At 46.3% G+C, this 24,000-nt stretch overlaps 1 protein-coding gene and 1 long non-coding RNA gene across 5 annotated transcripts in view; one reads left to right on the top strand and one right to left on the bottom strand.

Moving 5' to 3' along the window:
* Positions 1-24,000, top strand: part of LOC147030159 (complement C3-like) — a 741,443-nt gene that overhangs the window by 616,749 nt on the left and 100,694 nt on the right. For all 4 annotated transcript variants that reach the window (XM_085873916.1, XM_085873917.1, XM_085873918.1 and 1 more), the window contains one exon: positions 21,147-21,236. In XM_085873916.1, the coding sequence (XP_085730042.1) occupies positions 21,147-21,236 (90 nt within the window). The remainder of the gene's footprint in view (positions 1-21,146; positions 21,237-24,000) is intronic.
* LOC147030161 (uncharacterized) lies at positions 6,032-11,135 on the bottom strand. The gene is made up of 2 exons (XR_015056245.1): positions 7,620-11,135; positions 6,032-6,610 (listed from the first exon to the last, which is right to left on the bottom strand). It is a non-coding gene; the product is annotated as an uncharacterized LOC147030161 (long non-coding RNA).

The following is a 24,000-nucleotide window of genomic DNA, read 5'->3' as shown; positions in this document are numbered from 1 at the left end:
TGCTCTGCCTGGAACACAGGCATCATCCCAACTGACTGGAAGAGGGGCCTTGTTGTCCCTCTCTGGAAAGGGAAGGGTGATCGCAAAGACTGCAACAACTACCGAGGGGTGACGCTGCTCTCAGTGCCGGGCAAGGTCTGCGCGGATAATTCTTGATAGGGTTCGCCACCATCTGCTTGAGCACCAGCGTCCAGAGCAGTCAGGCTTTACACCAAAGAGGTCAACGATTGACCGTATCCATGCTCTTCGTGTCCTCACCGAACGCAGACGAGAGTTTCAGCAGGTGCTGCTTGCAGCCTATGTTGATCTCTGTAAAGCGTTCGATTCAGTGAATCGGGATGTCCTCTGGAGGATTCTTGGTCTTCGTGGGGTGCCACCAAAACTGATTGATCTGATGTCTGAACTCTACTCTGGTACTGAGAGTGCTGTGAAGTGTGGTGGTACCATCTCTGACTTATTTCCAGTTGTTACTGGAGTTCGTCAAGGGTGTGTACTGGCCCCCACACTTTTCAGCACTTGTATGGACTGGATTTTAGGGAGGATGTCAGAGAGATCAAGCTGCGGTGCATCGTTTGGGAATGTCAAGATCTCGGACCTTGATTTTGCAGATGATGCAGTCATCTTTGCGGAGACTTTAGACATCCTTTTAGGGGCCCTCGAGGTGCTGAATGAGGAGTCGGAGCTGCTGGGATTACGGGTTTCTTGGGTCAAAGCTAAGATCCAGGCTTTCGGTGACATCTTGGATGCTGCTGTCCTGTCTGTGTTTGTTTGTGGTGAGGATGTTGAGGTCGTGGAGAGATTCACTTACCTTGGCAGTGATATTCATGTCTCTGCTGGCTGTGAGTCGGAGGTTAATAGACGTCTGGGTCGGGCCTGGGGAGTCATGGATTCACTGGATCATGGGGTGTGGCGCTGTCGGTACCTGTGCGGGAGGACGAAAGTCCGAGTCTTCAGTTCCTTGGTACTTCCAGTCTTGCTCTATGGATGCGAGACTTGGACTCTGACCAAGGATCTGAGACAGAGACTTAATTCCTTTGGTACCAGGTCTCTTCGGAGAATCCTTGGCTATCGCTGGTAGGATTTTGTGTCCAACGAGCGGTTACTGAGAGAGACTTGGATGAAATTTGTTACCTGCATAGTCCGTGAGCGTCAGTTGCGGCTGTATGGACATGTGGCTCGTTTTACTGACGCTGATCCTGCTCACCAGATTCTCTCAGCGAAGGAGTCTCATGAGTGGAGGAGGCCAGTGGGCCGACCACGTGCCTCGTGGTTGCTGCAGGTTGACCATCATCTCAAGGAGATGGAGATGGGCCTGGCATCTGCCTGGGGGATGGCCAGACGGAGGCCCCTGGAGTACCGGCGGAAAGTGGACGCAGCGACGCGCTGTTCTGGCACATGCTCCCATACCTGACCTGAGTACCTTCTGTCGTTTTAACAATTTGTTAAACCGAATTTTGTTGTGATGATAATGTTTGGTTTGCCTGTATTTCGATCCCCCAAGTGAAGGATCGCTAGTTGTGTATGCCCAGTTCAACATAGGGGATCGTGTATGGGATCTTTTTACAGTTTTTACTTCATATTAACTTTGTTATTTTATTTAAATTTGCAATTTATTATTACTATCAAATTTTACCTCTTGCAAATATAAACGATCAATCGTCACTGATCGCTGCAGCACGGGGGCACGAATTTCATGAAATGTCAGCCACACATTAAGTCAAGAGGGCGCATTTATCGCTGCTTGTATAATATCCCGTACCACAAACGGGTTTTCATTAGCAGACATGATATATTCAAGGCAGACGACGTGAAAGTTAACTTACCATAACTTCAAGAACTTTTCAAGCCGCCATGTTTCCCACGTTATGGTAACCGGAATGAATCGCTTTCGCTTCGTTCTCCGCCGTTTCGCGACGGAAATAACTGATGTTGCTTCCATTCCCCACCGTTCTATTTCGGGATTGACCGTTCTTGCGTGTAGAATAAACGTGTTGGTTTCGGTTATATTTGCTATTGCGACCGTAATTACTGTGTTGGTTTCAATTTCGGCCGCTTTTTCATCAATTTTAGCTGTTTTTGTAACAAGAATGACGGGTTTTCATTCCGTCTGACAACGTTGGCGTCCGTTTGTTAGGGGGGGCCTGAGAAAGATCACGGCTGATAGTGAGACTCAGAAGTTTGAATGACTGAACTTCCAGTTGGTCATGGAGGTGGATCTCTGAAATAACAAAAGATCTCCTTTCCAACCGACACAAGGCCAGTGTGGAGGGGAAGGCCTTTGCCAATTGGCTCGTACCTGGCACCACAACGGTGAGCATGCCAGAAAGACAATTGGCTCTGAGGACCGCAGTCCCCAGTAGTTCTGAAGTAGACGACTCAAAAGACCCAACGGACCAAAAGGTCTCCGAAGACCCAACGGACCAAAAGGTCTCTGAAGACCCAAAAGACCCCAAGGACCCAAAAGACTCTGAGGACCAAAAAGTCCCTGAGCACCCAAAATACGCCAAAGACCCAAAACACCCAAAGGACCAAAAGGTCTCTGAAGACCCAAAAGACCCTGAGGACCCAAAAGACCCAGAGGACCCAAAAGTCCCTTTTAAGACCTCTTTTACCTTTTAGACCCTTTCAACGCTTTAGACACCTTTATATCCCTTCACTCTTTAAACCTTTTATACCCTATTGACCCCAAGAACCCTGAGACCTAAATAACATTTGTACTGCTTAGACCCTTGACCATTTAGAGCTTTAGACCACTTGGACCTTTTTATATCCATATACATAAACACCACAACACCATTCTCGCTCTCGCTCTCTCGCTCGCGCTGTCTGTCCCTCTCACTTTCTTTGTTCCTTATGCATGGCGACATCTTTTAAGTTACAAACTCCAGACTCAGTGTACAAATACAACTTGGTGGGGAGGGGGTAACATAGACAATGTGGCTGTGGCCTCACGCATGGTTGTCAGGGTTGGGGTGGGGGGGTGTAAATTGTCGAAGTAAATGTGTACTGGGTAGTGCCACCTTGTAGTGGTGGCAGTGAGTATTACAATTTCCTTTTTTACCTGGACAACGTTGAGGTTTTATAGCATTCTTCACACGGGTCAATTTGTCCTTCACTTCTCCAACCCCCTCTCCTCCCTCCAAAAAACAAAACTGGGGCCTGTCAAAGCTTGTTATCATGCAGGACATTTCATGTGGGAAGGGACATCAGGATGAACAAGGGAGCAAATGAGGGGGGAGCGGGACATGAGGACGGGGTGGTCTGTCACCCCAAGCGAGTGGTCCGTGCTCCGTCACCCCGAGTGAGTGGTCCATGCTCTATCACCCTGAGCGAGTGGAGTGTGCTCCGTCACCCCGAGCGAGTGGTCCATGCTCCATCACCCTGAGGGAGTGGTCCATACACCATAAATCCGAACGAGTGGTCCGTGCTCCGTAAATCCGAGCGAGTGGCCGGTGCTCCGTCACCAGGGCGAGTGGTCCATGCTCCATCACCCCGAGTGAGTGGTTCGTGCTCCGTAAATCCAAGTGAGTGGTCCGTGCTCCGTCACCCCGAGCGAGTGGTCCGTGCTCCGTCACCCCGAGCGAGTGGTCCGTGCTCCGTCACCCCGAGCGAGTGGTCCGTGCTCCATCACCCCGAGCGAGTGGTCCGTGCTCCATCACCCCGAGCGAGTGGTCCGTGCTCCGTCACCCCGTGAGTGGTCTGTGCTCCGTCACCCCGGGCGGGTGGTCCGTGCTCCGTCACCCCGAGCGAGTGGTCCGTGCTCCGTCACCCCGAGCGAGAGGTCCGTGCTCTGTCACCCCGAGCGAGTGGTCCGTGCTCCGTCACCCCGAGCGAGTGGTCCGTGCTCCGTCACCCCGAGCGACTGGTCTGTGCTCCGTCACCCCGAGCGAGTGGTCCGTGCTCCGTCACCCCGAGCGAGTGGTCCGTGCTCCTTCGACCCGAGCGAGTGCTCCGTGAATCCGAGTGAGTGCTCCATCACCCCGAGCGAGTGGTCCATGCTCCGTCACCCCAAGGGAGTGGTCCATGCTCCGTGAATCCGAGCGAGTGGTCTGTGCTCCGTCAACCCGAGCGAGTCGTCCGTGCTCCGTCACCCCGAATGAGAGGTCCGTGCTCAGTCACTCCGAGCGAGTGGTCCGTGCTCTGTCCCCCCGAGTGATTGGTTTGTGCTATTTCAACCAGAGCGAGTGGTCCATACTCCGTAAATCTGAGCGAGTGCTCCGTAACCCCAAGCAAGTGGTCCGTGTTCCGTCACCCCAAGCGAGTGGTCGGTGCTCCGTCACCCCGAGCAAGTGGAACGTGCTCTGTCACCCCGAGTGAGTGGTCCATGCTCCATAAATCCGAGCGAGTGGTCCATTCCCCATCACCCCGAGTGATTGGTCGGTGCTCCGTCACCCAGAGTGAGTGGTCAATGCTCCGTCACCCCGAGCAAGTGGTCCATGCTCCGTTGCCCCGAGCGACTGCTCTGTGCTCCGTCACCCCGAAAGAGTGGTCCGTGCTCCGTCACCCCGTGCGAGTGGTCCGTGCTCCGTCACCCCGTGCGAGTGGTCCGTGCTCCATCACCCCAAGCGAGTTGTCCGTGCTCCGTCACCCCGAGTGAGTAGTCCATGCTCCATCTCCCCGAGCGAGTGGAGTATGCTCCGTCACCCCGATGGAGTGGTTCGTGCTCCGTAAATCCGAGCGAGTGGTCCGTGCTCCGTAAATCCGAGCGAGTGGTCGGTGCTCCGTCACCCCGAGCGAGTGGTCCATGCTCCATCACCCCGAGTGAGTGGTCCGTGCTCTGTAAATCTAAGTGAGTAGTCCATGCGCCATCATCCCGAGGGAATGTTCCATGCTCAGTGAATCCGAGCGAGTCGTCTGTGCTCCGTCAACCCGAGCGAGTGGTCCGTGCTCCTTACCCCGAGCAAGTGGTCCGTGCTCCATCACCCCAAGCGAGTGGTCCGTGCTCTGTCACTCCGAGTGAGTGGTCCATGCTGTATCACCCTGAGCGAGTGGAGCATGCTCCGTCATCCCGAGCGAGTGGTCCGTGCTCCGTCACCCCGTGTGAGTGGTCCATGCTCCGTCACCCCGAGCGTGTGGTCTGTGCTCCATCACCCCAAGCAAGTGGACCATGCTTTGTCACCCCGAGCGAGTGGTCCATGCTCCATCACCCTGAGCGAGTGGAGCGTGCTCCGTCACCCCGTGCGAGAGGTCCGTGCTCTGTCACCCCGAGCGAGTGGTCCGTGCTCTGTCACCCCGAGTGAGTGGTCCGTGCTCCATCACTCCGAGCGAGTGGTTCGTGCTCCATCACCCCGAGCGAGTGGTCCGTGCTCCGTCACCCCAAGCGAGTGGTTTGTGCTATTTCAACCAGAGCAAGGGGTCCGTACTCCGTGAATCCGAGCAAATCCTCCCTCACCCCAAGCAAATGGTCCGTGTTCCGTCATCCCGAGCGAGTGGTCCGTGATCCGTCACCCTGAGTGAGTGAAACATGCTCCATCACCCCGAGTGAGTGGTCCATGCTCCGTAAATCCGAGCGAGTGGTCCGTGCTGGTGTGACCACTCTTCATTTTCATAAATGCCAAGGTGAGCCAATGAAAAAAGCCAAGAATTCACAAGGTTTCGGAAAAGCGATGATAATAGAAAACCTTTACACCAAGAAAACCTATAGAAAACCAAGACGCCAAGGTGAACAACGAATAGCCAAGATCTTGTGAAAAAAGCCAAGGAGTGGTCACACTGGTCCGTGCTCCGTGAATCCGAGCGAGTGGTCCGTGCTCCGTCAACTCGAGCGAGTGGAACGTACTCCGTCACCCCGAGCGAAGGGTCCGTGCTCCGTCACCCCGAGCGAGTGCTCTGTGCTCCGTCATCCCGAGCGGTGGTTCGTGCTCCATCACCCCGAGCGAGTGGCACCTGCTCCGTCACCCTGAGCGAGTGGTTCATGCTCCGTCATCCCAAGCAAGTGGTTGTGAAACAACACCCGATTTCCAAGCCATTTGTCATCTTGACGTGTTTTCTAAATTACCAAGCCAAATCAAAGCTGATTAGCCACCTCAAACTGTGGAATGTTGCACCTTTATTTTTTGACTAGGGCCATCTCTGCAGCTGATAATGAGACTGCGGGCAGATTTGGCGACCACAAAAATAATAAAAATATAATAAAACACTGCCATACGATGCCCAAAGCATGCTAAATGGGATGAAAGTCGAGGGATTGTGCAGGCCAAGGTCATGGGAGTGATGTTGTGAACTTGCACAGCAGCGTAGACACGTGCATGCCGCACGGGGTAGCTCAGCATATACACTCATAAATATGCATTTGGCACATTGCTGTTGGGCCAAAGGGACAACTACAGGTGAAACTAGAAGGGCACTCGGAAGAGCGCATATCTCCGTCATGTAATGCCTGATCCATGAGAACATATTGAGCCCAATACATTTTTGAAATATCATGCTATGCAGTACTATATCGTTTTTGGCCCTCTCAATGGTGAAGTATCACTTGAAAAATTAAATAATCTTCATATCCATATCTCGAATCAGATCTTCACCAAAAATCGAATCAATTCGTCCTTGCCACACACCCAACATGTGCACCAAGTTTTGGCCGAATCCGTCCACAACTTTTTGAGATATCCTGCACACAAACAAACAGACAGAATGGAGTGAAAACATAACCTCCTTCACCTTCGGTGGTGGAGGTAATAAACACATAAATATATCGAAAGCATGTTAAAATTGAAATAAACATGTCACAACAATAAATACAGCGTAAATTTAACAAAAACATGGCTTTTACCTTTTAAATTTATGATAACACAGCGAGGTGGGTGATTGTATACTATACATATTACGTACTTCCACAACATTTGTCATTAATAGAATAGAAAACTCTCGTTAATAGAAAACACAACATTTAGCTCCGGATGATGTTGTTAGAGATGGGAGGGTGGAGTAGCATTGTGGGAGGGTGGATTGGAGAGAGGGAAGGGTGAGTAGGGGAAGGATCCGGTCAGATATGGGAGCATACGCCAGAGCAGCGCGTCGCTGCGTCCACTTTCTCCCAGTACTCCAGGGGCCTCCATCTGGCCATAACCCAGGCAGATGCCTGGCCCATCCCCATCTCCTTGAGATTGCAACAACCTGATGAAACCACAAGGCATGTGGTTGGCTCATGGCCTCCTCCATTCACGAGGCTCCCTCGCTGAGAGAATCTGGTGAGCAGGATTAACATCAGGAAAACGAGCCACATGTCCATACAGCCACAGCTGACGCTCACGGACAATGCAGGTAACAAATCTCATTTGAGTCTCTCTCAGCTACAACTTGTTTGACACAAAGTTCAACCAGTGATAGCCAAGGATTCTCTGAAGAGAGCTGGTACCAAAGGAATTAAGTCTCCATCTCATATCCATGCTCAGAGTCCAAGTCTCAGATCCATAAAGCAAGACTGGAAGCACCAAGGACCTTAAGAATCGGACTTTCGTCCTCCTGTAGAGGTACCAACAGTGCCACAGCCCATGATCCAGTGAATCCATGTCTCCCCAGGCCAAACCCAGACATCTATTGACCTCTGGCTCAGAGCTAGCAAAGACGAATATAACTGCCAAAGCAAATGAATCTCTCCGTGACCTCAACATCCTCACCAGAAACAGGTACAGACAAGATAGCAGCATCCAAGATGTCATTGAAAGCCGGGGTCTGAGTTTTGACCCAGGAAACCTGTAATCCCAGCAGCTCCGACTCCTCATTCAGCACCTTGAGGGCCCCCAGAAGGATATCCAGAGTCTCCGCAAAGATGACTGCATCATCTGCGAAATCAAGGTGAGAGATCTTGACATTCCCAAACTATGCACCGCAGCTTGATCTCTCCGACATCCTGCCCAGAATCCATTCCTTACAATCGCTGAAAAGTGTGGGGGCCGGTACACCCCAGTAATAACCCTGGGGCCGGTACACCCCTGACAAACCCCAGTAATAAATGTAAGCAAGAAAAAGAGCAATCAGGGATTGCAGACCCTCGGCAGGACTTCTTTTGAGTGGTGTATTTTTTTGGCTTAAGGGTAATTTGGCTACCAACAATGTGACCTAAGATATGATATGTGTGAAACTTTTGTTCCTCATGGACAGGCAATCAAATGAGTACAGTTTCGCCTGGATTTGTTCAGCGACTTCAAATAAGTTTTTCTTTTTAACAATATGGCTGCCGAATCACGTGACTGATGACATAATGAAAAAAAAAATTATGTGGACCATTTTATCCTTAGATGACCCTCAAAATTTTTTATACTCATCGGATGTGGCACATTTTTCTTAATATGCAATTATGATGTCATAACGAGGGCACCTATGACCTCATAAAAAATGAAACTTATTCTCCAGGTGGACTACTTGCTGTGTGCCAAGTTTCAATTTTTTCATTGGTGCGGCTTCAGAGATACAGAGGTCCAAAGTTTTTTGTTTTTTCCAACATGGCTGCCACGTCACATGACATATGACGTCATATTTATCATTTAAACATTCTACACGAGTAGCCGCTCATATGTTGAAAATTTCCTCTCAATCGGACAAGTGGTTGCGGAGAAAAACATTAAAGTTGTGTGTGGACAAACAAACAAACAAACAGACCCAAATGCAATATCCTCTCCTCTGACGAGGGTAACAAAAGTCTTCCCTGTAACATGACTGACAAAAGTTTCACTTGTTCTGAAACCTTACACACACAAACATCGACGGTCGACAAATTACACTTTCGAAAAACAGCATTACATGGTACTTGACAAAACAGACACATTTTTCTTTAGCCAATCATTAACATCACTTTTTTCAGCCTTTAACCTAGTCTGGTTGACTTCTTCTTCATGTGCAGCCTGTGGCTGCTGGTTGCATCACTGGATGAGGGCACAGCTATGCCACCGATACAATGTCCCTATTACCAATACACTGGTGACCTCAGAAGAATGACAGACTAAGTCAACCACACCTGATGTTAATTCAACGGTATCAGGGGCTCAAAAGTGCCACAAATGGTGAGAGGGGTATCAACACCTAGCTAATTTACATAGTGACAATTGAAATTGCCACAAATGAGGAAGAGAGAGAGTTTTGGATGAGTGGTTTGGCTGAGTTTGTCCATGTTGACTGAGAGAGATGTAGATGGATTCATCACTGTTTGGAGGAAGGCACAACATACAGATGAACAAGAGGTGGGAGCAGAGGGGGAGTCACAGCCAAATATACTCCTGGGGGTTGGGATGTGTAACATTAGTACATTGAGAGTGATAAACGGTGATCACAATGTACAATGTGACACCACTGCCAGGACAGGGTTCAGGTCAATCAAATCAGAGGAGACAATAGCAAAAGAGAGAGACTAAGGAGTCAGGGATGTCCTGTGGGAGGAAGTATTCTGTTAAACAGATGATGTCCAGGTTATCAGTGGCAACATGGTTTGAGAGATGTGTTAGTTTGGAGCTGAGGCCTCAGATGTTTGAGGTTCCCATAGTGAAGGACAAGGGATTTGGTGTTTGTGGGGTGTTGGACAGGTGGGAGGCTTGAAAGATAGTGTTGAAAATAGGATAGCATTGAAAACGCAGAAAGGATAGCATTTGGGGGGAAAAATGAGATAGAAGAAACAGGATGACAATACAACCTCAAAACTGAGACGATTAAGCTCCGGCTATCTGAGAAAACCTAATGAGGACAAAACACCAAATTCAACAAATATCGACAACAATCGCGATTTATCACAGAAAATTTAGATGAAAATACAAACAGCACACAGACAAAAATATAACAGAAAATGTGATTTTCTTTGATTCACGTGGAAGGAGAGCTGTGGATTTGACTTACATGTGGATTAACTCCCAAATACTTGTCCTTTCTTTTTATTTGCTCTCTTCACATAATTCATCTGAACATCTCAATCAGCTCTTCACATTGTTGTATTTTATCTATTGACTTCATCTTCTTACGTATAAACCTTGTGTTATCAAGGTTTTTCTTCACAAGGACCAATGTTAATTGACCTACAGTTATGGCACAAAGAGGTTTTTTGTTGGTGAATTAAACCACTTCCATCAAAGACATTTATGGGCCATGATTCCCTCAGCCTCAATATCAGTCCATTCACAAGCAAATCACCAAATAGTTATTTATGCATTGCAGTTTCATAAATGATCATTCCTGCTGTATTAGCAGCTTTTTCTTGGATTCCAGAGTTAGAAAAGCAAACACAAACCTTCTGGTATTGCATTTCCATTTCCTACATTGTCCATTCATGACTCATCTGTCTGTTGCAGTGTTGCTTGCAAAATACCATCAGTGATGTATTGCAATTGGCCCATTGCAGCATTTCTTAGTTCACCATTAACCAGTTGTATAAGGCATTTGGCATATTTCTCGCCATGCTCGTCAATCTCTCCCCCATGCCATACTCAGATATTTTCACAAAGCTTATAAATGTGGAAGTGCTGTCATAGAGCAGAGCATTTAATACATGAATCCGTTATTTGCAGCCATGAACCATGCTTGACTATTGGCTGGACTTGGCGGAAGTCACCGCCAAGTAAAATTAATTTGCCTGCAAATGGAAAATCATCCTGCATCAAATCACACAACGCCCAGTCCATTGCCTCAAGCATATGGCAATGCACCATTGGTGCTTCATCTCGCACAATGAGAGCTGCCTCGTGGATAAGTGTGGCAAGCTCAGTCGGGCTGAAACCTTTATTTATTTTCTAAAATGCTCTTCCCTTTATTTGGGCAGTGTATTGGCAACAGCCTGCTGCCTCGATTTAGTCTCTAATTGCCCATCCCTTTATTTAGGTGTTGTATTGGCAACAGACCATTGCCCAAATAACCCATGTTACAGACATGAAGCAAAAACATGCCCACTGCTTTTGTGCATCCTTGCTATAATTCACACACTGGTATTTGTGTGTTTTTGTAGGTGTGTTTGTCACACTACTCCTACAGTTCTGGGACCCCAATTAATATATCGAGGTGTTTTTATCTTTGCCGGTGGTCTTTGGAGGGCCGCAAATTCTCTATGTAAATGTGTATTGTGTAGCACCACCTCCAGGTAGAAGAGGGTATTGCAAGTCTCCACCATTTACAGTTCAGTATTCCTGTCCCCACATTTTCCAGTGCTGTGAGGTGTTTTGAATTATAAGCAGTCAGAATTTTTTGCTTCGTGCACATAGCCTGGGTTATATACTGTATATGTATATATATATATATATATATATATATATATATATATATATATATATATATATATATATATATATATATATATTTTTTGCATGTACAGAGCTGTCAGTTGCCTATACACCACCCAAATAAAGGCATGCATCAGAAGAATGTGTTGTATGCTTGGAACGAGATCACCCGTAGGGCGGATACTCTGCTCGTATACAATACATCATGGTTATATCGCTCAGAGAGATTGCAATTGCACTGGCCCATAGGCTAACACCTGAAGCCCGAGGCCTCAAGCCTATATGCATGAAGCCTGAGGCCTAACACCTTCCTGAGGACCATGATGCTTATCGGCTCCAATCCTGAGATATTGCACAGTCCATTTAACAGTTGTTTGGTTGGTTTACACTGAACGGAAAAGCTATAAGGCATGGCCATTGTGAATTTAAGACTTCTGAAGATGTATTTAGGCTTATCATAGCAAGAAAATGGTGAACATATGATTTTCCTCCTTACAATTGTGGGTGGAGTCAGACCAACTATCAGACCAATGGGTTTTCACTGAAGGCTTCAGACAACCAAAACCATGCAGGCAGCTTCATTAAGTTTTTAAGTTATAGTGATTCCTTATATTAATTTTTGAAAACACTAAGGGAAAGTGGTGGGATTTTTCTTTTTATATGATTTAGGGTTTGAAGTGAAGCTGCTACACACATGCATGGACATACAGGCAAACATACATGACACAACACAAGACTGTTCGATGCGACAAACAGAGCCACTGAACTTGGGGCAAGTGCCATCACTTCCCAGTGTACTCTGGGTACCAGAGATGTCACAACAATAGCACTGCTATTCTTGCCATACTCAGCAGGGCATTTCTGAAGGAGGATTTTCTTCCTCCCCATGGATGCCAACCTATGGGGATTTTCCTTGTTCTTAACCTTTTAAATGATGAATGTCAAGCAAGGAAACAGCATATAAATGAAGATTCTTCACAATTTATTTCGTGAAAATCACATCCAGTAATTGACCACCATGGGCATCCACACAAAATTGTGCCTGCTGCACAACACACTGCATCACTGATTTTCCCACTGAATGTAAAGGATTTCTCAATGAATACTGTCCTTCAGTTCCTGTGAAGTCCTTCATTTTGTACAGTATACCCCGTCCTTCAGGTCACCTCAGAGGAAAATGTCTGGGCTGTTAAATCTGGAGATATTTGAGGAAAATAGTGGTGAGGCAGTTGTCTTGTGTGGTGAGGCAGTTGTCCTGAAACAAGTTGCCTTCACCTCATGGAAGGCAAATCCAACTGAAGGCAATCTCAGTTCCTTCCACAAAACTCAGAACAAGTGCGTATCTACCTTGAGGAGAGCCAGGAAACAACATCCTTCTAATCTCAAGTCTGAACTCCCAAAATTGTCTCCCTCCTCCAAATCCTGGTGGCATCTAATTAAATCTGCTTCTGGTGAATGTTCCCCCTCCATCCCCTCCCTGACCTCAAATGGCCGCACAGCTGACTGCATGTGAAAAGGCCAAATGACTAAACTCTGTATTTGTTTCTTAATGTTGTGTCCCAAACCCAACGCTTCTGTACCCACCTTACCCAGTCACACCCAGCTGTTACTGGACTCTCTGTTCCTTTTTCTCCTGACAAAGTTGAGAGCTTGCTGTCAAACCTCGACTCTGATTTTGCAACCGGTCCAGATGGCATCAGCCCAAGTGTCCTAAATTACCTGCTCTGCTGCTCTTGCTCACCCTCTCTCTGTTCTATTCACCCTCTCATTTGCTCAAGGTCATCTGCCTTCTGCTTGGAAATCAGCAAGCATTACCACTCTACATATAGAAGATGCAAAAACAGATCATTGCAACTCCAGACCAATCAGCTTTCTTCCAATCATCAGCAAGGTTATGGGATCCATCATCACTTCTGACATTAAATCCATTCTCTTCTCCAATGGCCTGATTTCCGATCATCAATTTGGATTCAGACCAGTTCACTCTACCCTGGACTGCTTTCCCTGGAAAGCTCCTACTTTCCCAACAATGGATGGAGGTCCTCAATGCCAAACATGAGATCAGAGCCATCTCACGAGACATATTGCGTGCTTTTGATACAGTCTGGCAACTCGCCCTGCTCACCAAACTCTCTTCCTATGGTATCCAAGGCAATATCCACTCTTGGGTCGCAGACTTTCTCTCCTGTCACAGTCAACATATGGCCCTCAATGGAATTCTCTCATCCCCTCTTCCTGTCCCAGGCTGGAGTTCCTCAAGGTAGTAGTCTGGTCCCAGTACTTTTTCTCGTTTTCATCAATGATCTCTCCCACTCTCTGGAAAATCCTCTTGATGTCTTTTCTGATGACTGCACCCTCTACCGCACCATTTGTCATCCCTCAGATTAGCAAGCAGCAGCCTCTTTGCTCTCTGCAGATCCAGATAAAATCATAAGCTGGTCCAATATGTGGAACATGTCTTTCAATCCTGACAAATCTCATACTCTATGTCTCTCCGAAAGGACTGTAGGGAACCCCACCCACCGCCACCTCCCATCTACTTTCTCATCAATTTTTTTGAAGAAGTCCTTTCATTCAAAATTTTGGGCCTCACTATCTGCCATGATCTTTCCTGCGAAAGCCACATCTCCAAGCTGGCCTCCAAAGCCAGTTGCCAATTGGGCATCCTCTGTCATGAAAAGTCCTTCCTTGGCACACCTGAGCTCCTGCCTCATGAAGTACTGCTTTCTCCTCTGGGCTGGTGCTCCCGCCTCTTACCTTTCTCGGCTTCGCACTGTGGAAACCAAGGCATTTAAGATCATTGGTATCTCCCACGATGAGGCTGAGTCTTTGGTTCTTACTCTCTCACCGCAAGAAGGTCGGTGGTCTTTCTGTCTTCAACCGTCTCCTCTCTGGTCTCCCCCCTCCCCCCCCCCCCCAGCTCTATCTGCTATCTGCCCTGCCAATATTTCCGCAGGGTGTTCAAGGTCCACTAGCAATGGTTAAACTACGACAATCAAGAATCACTGCTCACCTTCATTCTTTCATTCCTCTTTTTTCCCTACCTTTGAAACAAACTCCCACATACTCTTCAATCTCACTCTTTTCTCCAGGTCTTCAAAATAGCTGTTCACTTCCATCTCTTATTTTTCCTCATCCAAAATCATGATCTTTTCTACCCCCGTTAATCCACCCCAAACCTACCCCCTTCATATTCCCTGCTTTCCTTCCTGAAAGTGCCTGTAGTGTCCATCCTGTTTACCCCATGTAACCCACCCATCCCTCTCCCTTCCACAGATATCCTCATGTGTCTATTCCCCTCTGTTTTGTGCTTCCCTCTCCCGTCCCTCTTCTCTACTGCTCTCCTTGTTATACGTTCTATGTGTTTGCTCTTACACAAACCTTGACATTGTATATATATATATATATATATATATATATATATATATATATATATATATATATATATATATATATATATATATATATAATAATAATAATAAGATAAAAAAGGTTTCTAAACTGGAAAATCTGTTGGCTTGCCTCAGACAAGACAAACAGTTGTCTGAGGCAAGCCATTGGTTCCCTTGAAGTTTGGCACGTGGCGCCATGTTTTTCGAACCAAACGTTACTTTGGTGATTCACTGTCATGGGCTCTACCCCAGGTACCAGGAATGTGGTGATCATTTCTCGTTAACAGTCACCTGTGACAGTAACTCCTGTGCCGTTTTAATCCTTGAAAAAGTAGGGACCAATCACATTTATTGAGCATATCCCACACCAAACTGTGACATGCTGGGGTGTAGTTCTTTATCATGAAGAGCCACCAGGTTCAGTTGCCCAGATTCTGCAATTGTGTGTTTGTTTGTGAAGCCATCCATGTGAAAGTGAGCTTCGTCACTCATTAAATCGGTGAGGAAGTTATTGTCATTGTTCGTCATCTCCAAAAATCGCTGAGCAAATGTGAGATGAGCAGGTGCGTAACGAGTAACGTTTCGCCGACCTCGGAAGGATGACAGGCTGAGTGCATAGCCTGGTGTTGGCTCAGTGGTTCGGGTGGTGGCTTGGGATCCAAGGGTCCTGAGTAGTGGTTAGGGTGGTGGCTTGGGATCTTAGGGTCCTGAGTTCAAGCCCCATCGGCCGCTGAATTAATGCACCGGGGGGTTGACTCAGCCTGTCATCCTTCCGAGGTTGGTGAAATGAGGACCAGTTCCAGTGTGTATACTCGTAGAGGGGCACTGCATCAGTGACACAGTCACACTTCAAGAAATGAGAGCTACCCCAGCAGCTAAGCTGCCATACGACCACCACCACCACAATGAAATTGTGAATTAAAAATATGCTGTTTTCATTGCCTTTTTTATACATTGATTTTATTGTGTTGTTTCCATAATTGTAAGTATAGTCTGAGTTGGTTAAAAAGATATACCAGTATGTCTATTTGTATCAACTATATCGAAGAAGGATTTCATAAAAATGTGGCAAAAACTATAACTATGAGAAATACTGGTTTCAATTAATAACAATATTAAAATAAAATCATTCATAATAAAATCAAAATTCATTGCAAACTCTTTAAAGGCGGTCACGTGGTCAATGGTTTTTCCCTAATTAGTTTTCAATATCAATTAAATTACTATTTTTTTGTAAATAAACATACATAAATAAATGTTTTGAGGGGGGTAATCTGAAATCGTAGGGGGTAGGATGAAATTGATTTCAAGCTACCCCCGGGGGTAACTTGAAATCGATTTCAGATGACCGGGAGGTAACTTGAAAAAGTGGGGGGGGGGTAGCTTGAAATCGTTACACCGGCACTCCGGTACAATCGGCCCATGATCGAAGTTAGTCCTCCCGCGCCGGCACTCTCGGCTAAACGTCGTTCGGGACCGTCTAAAGGCCCGGTCACACCGTGACGTTTTCGCCAACGTATGCCGATTTTTGAATTTTTTTTCTAAAACGCTGGCACACGTTGAATACGTTATGGGTAAGTTTTGATAACATTGAGAGCACGCTGAAAAACACTGCCAAACGTCGTTGTACGCTGGCTTTAAACGTTGTACTTTTTGGTTCTCCTCAAATTTTTTCATGCTTGAAATTTCACGACGTATGCCGGCGTATGACTCACACGTTCCGCTACGCTGGCCACAAGTTGTATGCACGGTCTGCGATCGTTGACAGACGTCAACACATGCTATTGTAAGTTAATCATAAGTTGAGACACGCCGAGGTAATGTTTAGCGTACCCGAAACTTATTTCTAACCTATGATTAACGTGTTGTTGGCACGTTACGCGATCGTTGCCACACATCGACAGACGCTACTTTTAAGTTACTCATAGGCTGAAAGACGTCGGTATAATGGATCGTCCTTGAGTCAGCGTCCACGGCCACGGCCAGGACACTTATTTGCAGCATTCTTCAAACTTTTCTTCGGCATGACGAGGATGTTCACACTTCGATGTCTAGCTTGGCTATGATTCCAATTGTCCATCGGCAGCGTCTATTTAAAATAGTCGAGTTTGAGCAAATTAGCACGTTCAATAGAAACGATTAAAATTTCCGAGCGCCAGCGTCAAAAAACAAAGGCGAGTGACAGCAATTTAAATCGTTCATTGTAAACAATGAAAATAGCTGAGTGGTACCGTTTAAAAGTCGTTGAGTGTAAAAAAAATCCAATTGTTGAGCACAAGCGTCTACTTTCAATAGTGGAGATGCAGCCATTTAAATCGTTGAGTGGCAGCCTATGAATAGCAAACCCCACGTCACTGGCAAAGATAAACTGCCGCACGATATGGATAAGTTAGGCTATCGTTGGGCATAGTTTGTGAACGCCGGCTTCACGATAATTATTCGTTGGTATATCGCATCTATAAGTAATCAAAGCGCTCTATGCACATTATTAGTTCATTGTGCATTTGTCCAACCCTTTATGAATAGACCTAAATCGTAAAAACAAGCTATAGCTCATTGTTGAAAAAGCCCCATAAAAATTAGCCGCGAAGAACTTCGAACAATGGTGCAAAGATGTCTCCTACCCGTGGACACGCGGATGCAAGGAGGATCCATCATAACCCACACCCTCCCCCTCACACTCTCCTACTACTGCCAACATGAACAAACTAATACTAATACTAATACTGATACTGTTACTGCTGACATGGACATCGACTCAAAAAGGACTCGAAAACACTGTTGGGTTCCCCTTTTATGAGCAGCATTTTTAGATACCAATTCCCAAAACCACTGGGAACACGTCTTTATATGGCAGTTGTAAGCTAGAAACAAGTTAATTTTTTTTTTTGTCGACCGGAAGACGTCATTGGAATACGTCTACATACGTCGACGTGTGTTGGGACTACGTAAAGAATTGGTTCAAAGCACGTCAAACATAAGTTAGAAATAAGTTTCGCGTAAAAAAGACATTACCGCGACGTGTTTTGACTTATGAGTAGCTTATAAGTAGCCTTTGTGGACGTGTGTAAGCGTCCACATATCGTGTGTAAAACTTATCCCCATCGCATGCGGAACTTGTGTCATACGCCGAGTACGTCGTAAAATTTTGAACATGTTTAAAATTTCTTGACGTACTCTACTTACTACGACGTATGGTAGCGTTCTTTAGCGTTCTACTCACGTATACCAAACTTACTCATACCGTATTTGACGTGCCCCAACGTTTTAGACACATTTTTCTTAGGTCGGCATACGCTGGCAAGATCGCCAAGGTGTGACCGCGATGTTGTCACTTCCATTTCTGCGGCAGTTATGATTCGAATCGTTGTGCGTCAGCCTTTTAATAGGCTACGTCACGACATCGTCGGCGATGCGTGCAACGCGCTATGCCTAAGTTAGACTATCGTTGGGCATCGGTTGTGTAGGCCGACAACAGGTTCAGCATTCGTTGGTATAAGTTATCTATAACACAACGAAACGTTCTGTGTCCATTACCAATGCGTTATACATAAGACCAAGTCGCTATGAATACGTCTGAATCTTTAAAAAAAAACATCAAAAGTTCAACGTAAGCCAGCGTTTTAGATACATTTTAATACGTTGCCATCGCTGGCTAAAACGTCAAGGTGTGACCGGGCCTTAAGACAAGCCATTTGTTGACACTTTCTCTCCATTTATCCCATCTTACAGACGTAAAACGTTTGACTTCTTCGTTCGCTGCATTGTCCTCGTGAATAATATACGGGGGAGTGTCCTCACTTGCCATATTCATCAAAAATCGCCCATCAGCTGCCAGTGATTTCCTCCTTGCAGGAAGCTTCCATCTTGGACAACTTCAGCAAGGTGATGGAATCCATCATCGCCTCAGATATGAAATCCTTCCTCTTCTCCAATGGCTTGATTTCCAATCATCAATTTGGTTTCAGACCAGGTCACTCTACCCTGGATATGCTGCTTCTGCTCTCCCAACAATGGGTGGAGGTCCTCAATGCCAGACAGGAAATCCGAGCCGTATCCCTGGACATATCACGTGCTTTTGACACAGTCTGGCACCCTGCCCTACTCACCAAACTCTCTTCCCATGGTATTCAAGGCCATCTCCACTCATGGCTCGCAGACTTCCTCTCCTGTCGCAGTCAACGTGTGGCCTTCAATGGAGTTCTTTCATCCCCTCTTCCTGTGCAGGCTGGAGTTCCTCAAGGTAGCGTTCTGGGCCCTGTTCTTTTTCTGGTTTTCATCAATGATCTCTCGGACTCTCTGGAAAATCCTCTATTTCTCTTTGCCGACGACTCCACCCTCTGCCGTACCATCTGTCATCCCTCAGACCGGCAAGCAGCAGCTTCTTCACTCACTGCAGATCTGGATAAAATCACAAACTGGTCCAACACGTGGAACATGTCTTTCAATCCAGACAAATCTCACACTCTCACTATGTCTCTTCGAAAGGACCGTTTACAAAACCCCCCCATCCACTTTCTCAACAATCCTCTGGTAGAAGTCTTTTCTTTCAAGCTTCTGGGTCTCACTATCTGCCATGACCTTTCCTGGGAAAGTCACATTTCCAACCTCGCCTCAAAAGCCAGTCGCCGACTGGGAATCCTCCGTCGTGCTAAGTCCTTCCTCGGCCCTCTTGAGCTCCTGACCACTTACAAAGCTTTTGTCCGTAGCCTGATGGAGTACTGCTCTCCCCTCTGGGCTGGTGCTCCTGCCTCCCACCTTTCTCGGCTTCACGCTGTCGAAACCAGGGCATTTAAGATCATCGGCATCTCCCGCAATGAAGCTGAGTCTTTGGGCCTCTCACTCAATCACCGCAGGTTGGTCGGTGGTCTTTCTGTCTTCTACCGACTCCTCTCCAGCCTTGCCCCCCTGCTCTCTCTGCGATTTGTCCCCACCACATTTCCACAGGGCGCTCAAGGTCCGCCAACAACCCCCTTCTGGTAAAACTACCAAAATCACGAATCGCTGCTCATCTTCACTCTTTCATTCCTCTTTTTTCCCACCTTTGGAATAAACTTCCTCACTCTATTCTTTCCCATTCTTCCCTCCAGGCTTTCAAAACAGCTGTTCACCACCACCTCTTATCTTCCCCCATCCAAATCCTCGATCTTTTCTACCCCCGATAATCCACCCAAGCCCACTTCCTTCATTTCTCCTGCTTTCCTTCCTGAAAGTCCCTGAAATGCCCATCTTCTCTTCGCCATGTTCCCCGTCCCATTCCCATCCCTCTCCCTTCCACAGTTCACCTAATGTGTCTGTTCCCCACTGTTTTGTCCCTTCCACTCCCGCCCCTCTTGTCTCATGCCTCCTTGCTGTGAGTTGTGTGTTAGCTCTCATACGAGCTTCGACCAAGGTATACAATTAAAAAAAAAAAAAAAAAAAAAAAAAAAACTTAGCTGGCACATGACAGTCTCACATAATTTGCATACGATGTCAGCCGATCTATTGGCTGTCGATGCGTCACGTGGCCCACACGTCATCCGTGTGGAGAAAATTCAAATGAGAGAGCGCGGCGAATGCATCGATTTTCAAGATGAAAATACACAATAACTGCAGCTGTTTGAGTGGAGAACTTTTGGATACGTATGTATCTGGATATATACTATCATATTATCAAGGTTTTGTCTACCCCCCCCCCCCCCGATGAGTGGAACGAAACTTGATTTTCAGGGACTTTCTGAGCCATGGCTGATGGCCTATCTGTATCGCCAACACCTATTCTCCTTTTTCATAATCCGACACAGTGAAGTCTCGGAAATCTGCAGGTCATGGGATTGTCGTTTACACAATTTCTTTGGGGAGTGCAAAATGTCTTCCTGGACAGCCGCAATGATTGCTGCAATTCTCACTGACCTCGGACCACCACAAAAGTTCTAATCACAAAATAATAAGTACATGTGTGACCTTTTTCTATCTGCCAATGAACCAGTGTGTCGGAATGCTTTCACCCATCTCCTTGTGCCTTGGTGTTTTGGTGCTCTTCTTACGCCACATGCTCTTCGGAATTCACGCTATTCACACTCAACACTGCAACTGTTTTGGAAGTACAGCTCCACAATCAGTATCCTCTGCTGAAGTGTCCACTTACTCATGATAAATTCAACTCAACATTAACCTGCAACAGAAAAACAAATAGTTAGTTCATTGCCTTCAGCACAATTTACAATGGAAATACAGTGATAACTTTTGGCGGATCCTGTATATGTATGTATGTATATGTGTGTGTTTATTTATATGTTTTTATGTACATAGATATTTTTTATATATTTTTTTAAGTTTGAAATTGTAAGTTTGCACTCTTGTTGTTTTAGTGTGTTGTTATTGTTGTTCTTTTTGAAATTTGACTTGGCTGTGTTCCTGCATGTAATATCATTTATCTCTTCAAATAAATGGATTGGGGGTTGAAACGTTTCATGAGGATGTTGGCCTGCAACTATATTATTATTTTGTGATTAGAACTTTTCAACAATGCATATACAACATGTTTTTTTAATCACATAACTTTGGATTGGTTTTACAGAAGAGAAGACCACTTTTTTCTATCATCCTAAGGGTGGTAAAGAAGACCTGGCACGATTCTGTGACAAAACATTCTGTCAATGCTTGCAAGGTAAGTGCAACACCATTTTTTGATTTACGAGATTGTCTTCTCCAGGTATTTTTTATTTGCTTGACTGAAGTCTTCAATGTAAGGGGCAAAAATGTTGCTCCTCTGGTCCATCATTACTTAAGTGTTCCGGAGAAAATGGCAAACTGAAACTGCTGCAATTTAAGTATATATTTTCTGAACAATGCAATCCACTGCAAAGTTTTATGTTGTAATAAATTAGGAAAAGCTGAAGAGTGCCTTGAGAGACATCTCACATGTATTTGTCAAATCAAGCATTTTCCTCATGAAATCATGAAATAAAGCGATCCACGTGAGTGGATCTCCGCACTGAATCAAAAAGACATCATTTTTTCATTTGTGGGGTATGCTTACACATTGTAAGCAACAACGAACCATGCTTCTCCATTGTGTCAGATCGCTGACCTGCATTTCATTTTTTTCATTTTTTTTCTTTCATTTATTTATATTTTCATTTGCGGATGCTTTCTGATGGTTCTGTGATTTTTCCCGGTGTAATGGCTTCGATGTCCGTTGGCATAAAAAATTACTTTGCTTCCACATTTTTCAGGTCGCTCAAGTGCATTTATTTTTTTCATTTATTTTTTTCTTTTCTTTTTTTCATTTATTTATTTTTTCATTCATTTATATTTTCATTTATGGACACTTTTCAATGATTCTGTAACTTTTCCCAGTGTATCGACTTCGATATCTGTCAGGACACAAAACTACCGTGCTTCCCCTTTGTCTCGGGTCACTCAGCTGCATTTTTTTCATTTACTTATATTTTCATTGCTGGATGCTGTCCAACGGTTCTGTGATTTTTTTTCCCGGTGTATTGGCTTCGATGTCCATCAGCACGCAAAACTTCAGCTTTCTAAGTCACCCAGAAGGAACTCATCCTTAATGTTGTGTCCTTCACTGTCCTTCACTTTTGTATAATAAATATATATATATATATATATATATATATATATATATATATATATATATATATATATATGTCTGTGTGTATATGTATATTTATAAATACATTTACATACATGCATGCATACATACATACATACATACATACATACTGTTACGGCTGTGGAAATTCGCAAATCACCATTCAGGGCCCGTAGGTGAGATATCTCCAAGTACATGTGTAGTTAGCCCCAAACCCGTTGTATAGAGGGAATTTATGTGATTCATTCGGGCTGCAACGCTTTGAGATAGCCGTTTTTCTGCTATATCTTTATTTTGAACCAACCACATCTCAACCGCCATCACACAACAACCACCACGCCAGCCATCGTCAACAACTACAACCACGCTCCAACCCTCAGACAACAACAACGCCAACAGCCACGACCTTTACCTTCACAACTCGCTCCCACAACATCGCATCATGCCATTGCCAAACGGCACCATGACCATCAAACCTCCACCAGAAACCCTCCACCACCCTCACCTCTCTCCTTCTACGGCCATTCCCGCACCACCTGTGAACACTGAGCGTCGGGCTGTCTTGGGCTCGTTCAGCGATACGCACCGAGCCGCAAGCGCAAATAGCGCCCTTTCCGAGGAAAATTCGGATCACAATCGCTACACGCCCACTTCTGATCCATCCAATTAGCAAGCGCGGAGCGGCTTGGCCCCGCCTCCAGGCGCGTCTGTGTGAAATCGATATATACAAATTCTAGGATCAGGGGAGGTTCACGCCCACTTTTCCTCCGTCCAATTGGCGAGCGTGGCTCCGCCCCCGAGCTCATCCTGATCCGGATATTTGCATATTGTTTTCTCCTGCCGGCCTATAAAACGGCGAGCGCAAGGCAAATCGGGGCAGAGTGAGTCGAGTCATCGGTGTAGCAGAGAGTGGAGTCTGGTGGCGAAGTCATCGGTGTGGCATCGAGTTGGGTTCTGCAGTCGGCTGAGGAGAGTTGCGGGAAGAGGCAAAGGAGCTCGGGTCCGAGGCGAGAAGGACGGTGGTCAGCGACGAGGTCGCGGTGTGAGATCGCTCGTCGTGGGACCCAAGCTAGCCAGCCATTCTCCTCCCGAGGGCATCAACAATTCCCCCTTTCCCCCGTGTTGAGATAGTGCAAAAAGGGGGCCCCGTTCCCACCCCACTCCAAACGTCGTGCCAACGAAACCCGCCAAGGAGCACGGAGTCGGGGCACAGTCACGCGGCCACATCTGCGGCTCGTCCGCCAACGCGTCACGAGGACGCGGGTAGGACCCCCCCGGTCTCGTGGACCTGGCCGCTCCTCCAGGTCACGCGCACATATTGGCCTCCAGGCCTGTCTGCCCCCTTGTCTATGAGGGTGGCTTCTTTCCTTTGCTTTTGAGTAAATGTGTGTTGGCGCTGTCTGTAAAGTAGAACTGTATAAGTGTTGCCGTGTGTGCACGTAGTCGGTAGTAGATCTGCGTCATTGTTGCTTTTGTTTGGGTTGATATATGTGCAATCTGACTGTATGGCTGTATATGTGTGCTTTCCGTGTGCCGGGTAATAAATGTGCTTTGTGTGAACTGTTTTCCCATTTCGCTTCGTCTTTTCTTTATTGATCCTCCATCCTGCTTCACATAAAGGGTTCGTAGCGGGCTTAATACGCCCGGTAATTAATCTCAACCGTCGAGGTCGACGATAACACCGCTCGGTTATCCCGATAGTACGGAACGGGCCGCCCAAGCGGCTCATATCCGGTGTCGAGCTGCGGCGAGGTACGATCGCCTGGTTTACCATCCGCGTGGGTACTTAGGTAGGTCGAGTTTGGCGAACAACCCTATC

Source organism: Eptatretus burgeri, chromosome 3 (genome assembly GCF_056783735.1).
Source record: "Eptatretus burgeri isolate ZD-2024b chromosome 3, Ebu_testis_v1, whole genome shotgun sequence".
NCBI lineage: Eukaryota > Metazoa > Chordata > Myxini > Myxiniformes > Myxinidae > Eptatretus > Eptatretus burgeri.
Note: the sequence above shows the minus strand (reverse complement) of the source record. Positions and strands in the feature narration are given on the sequence as shown.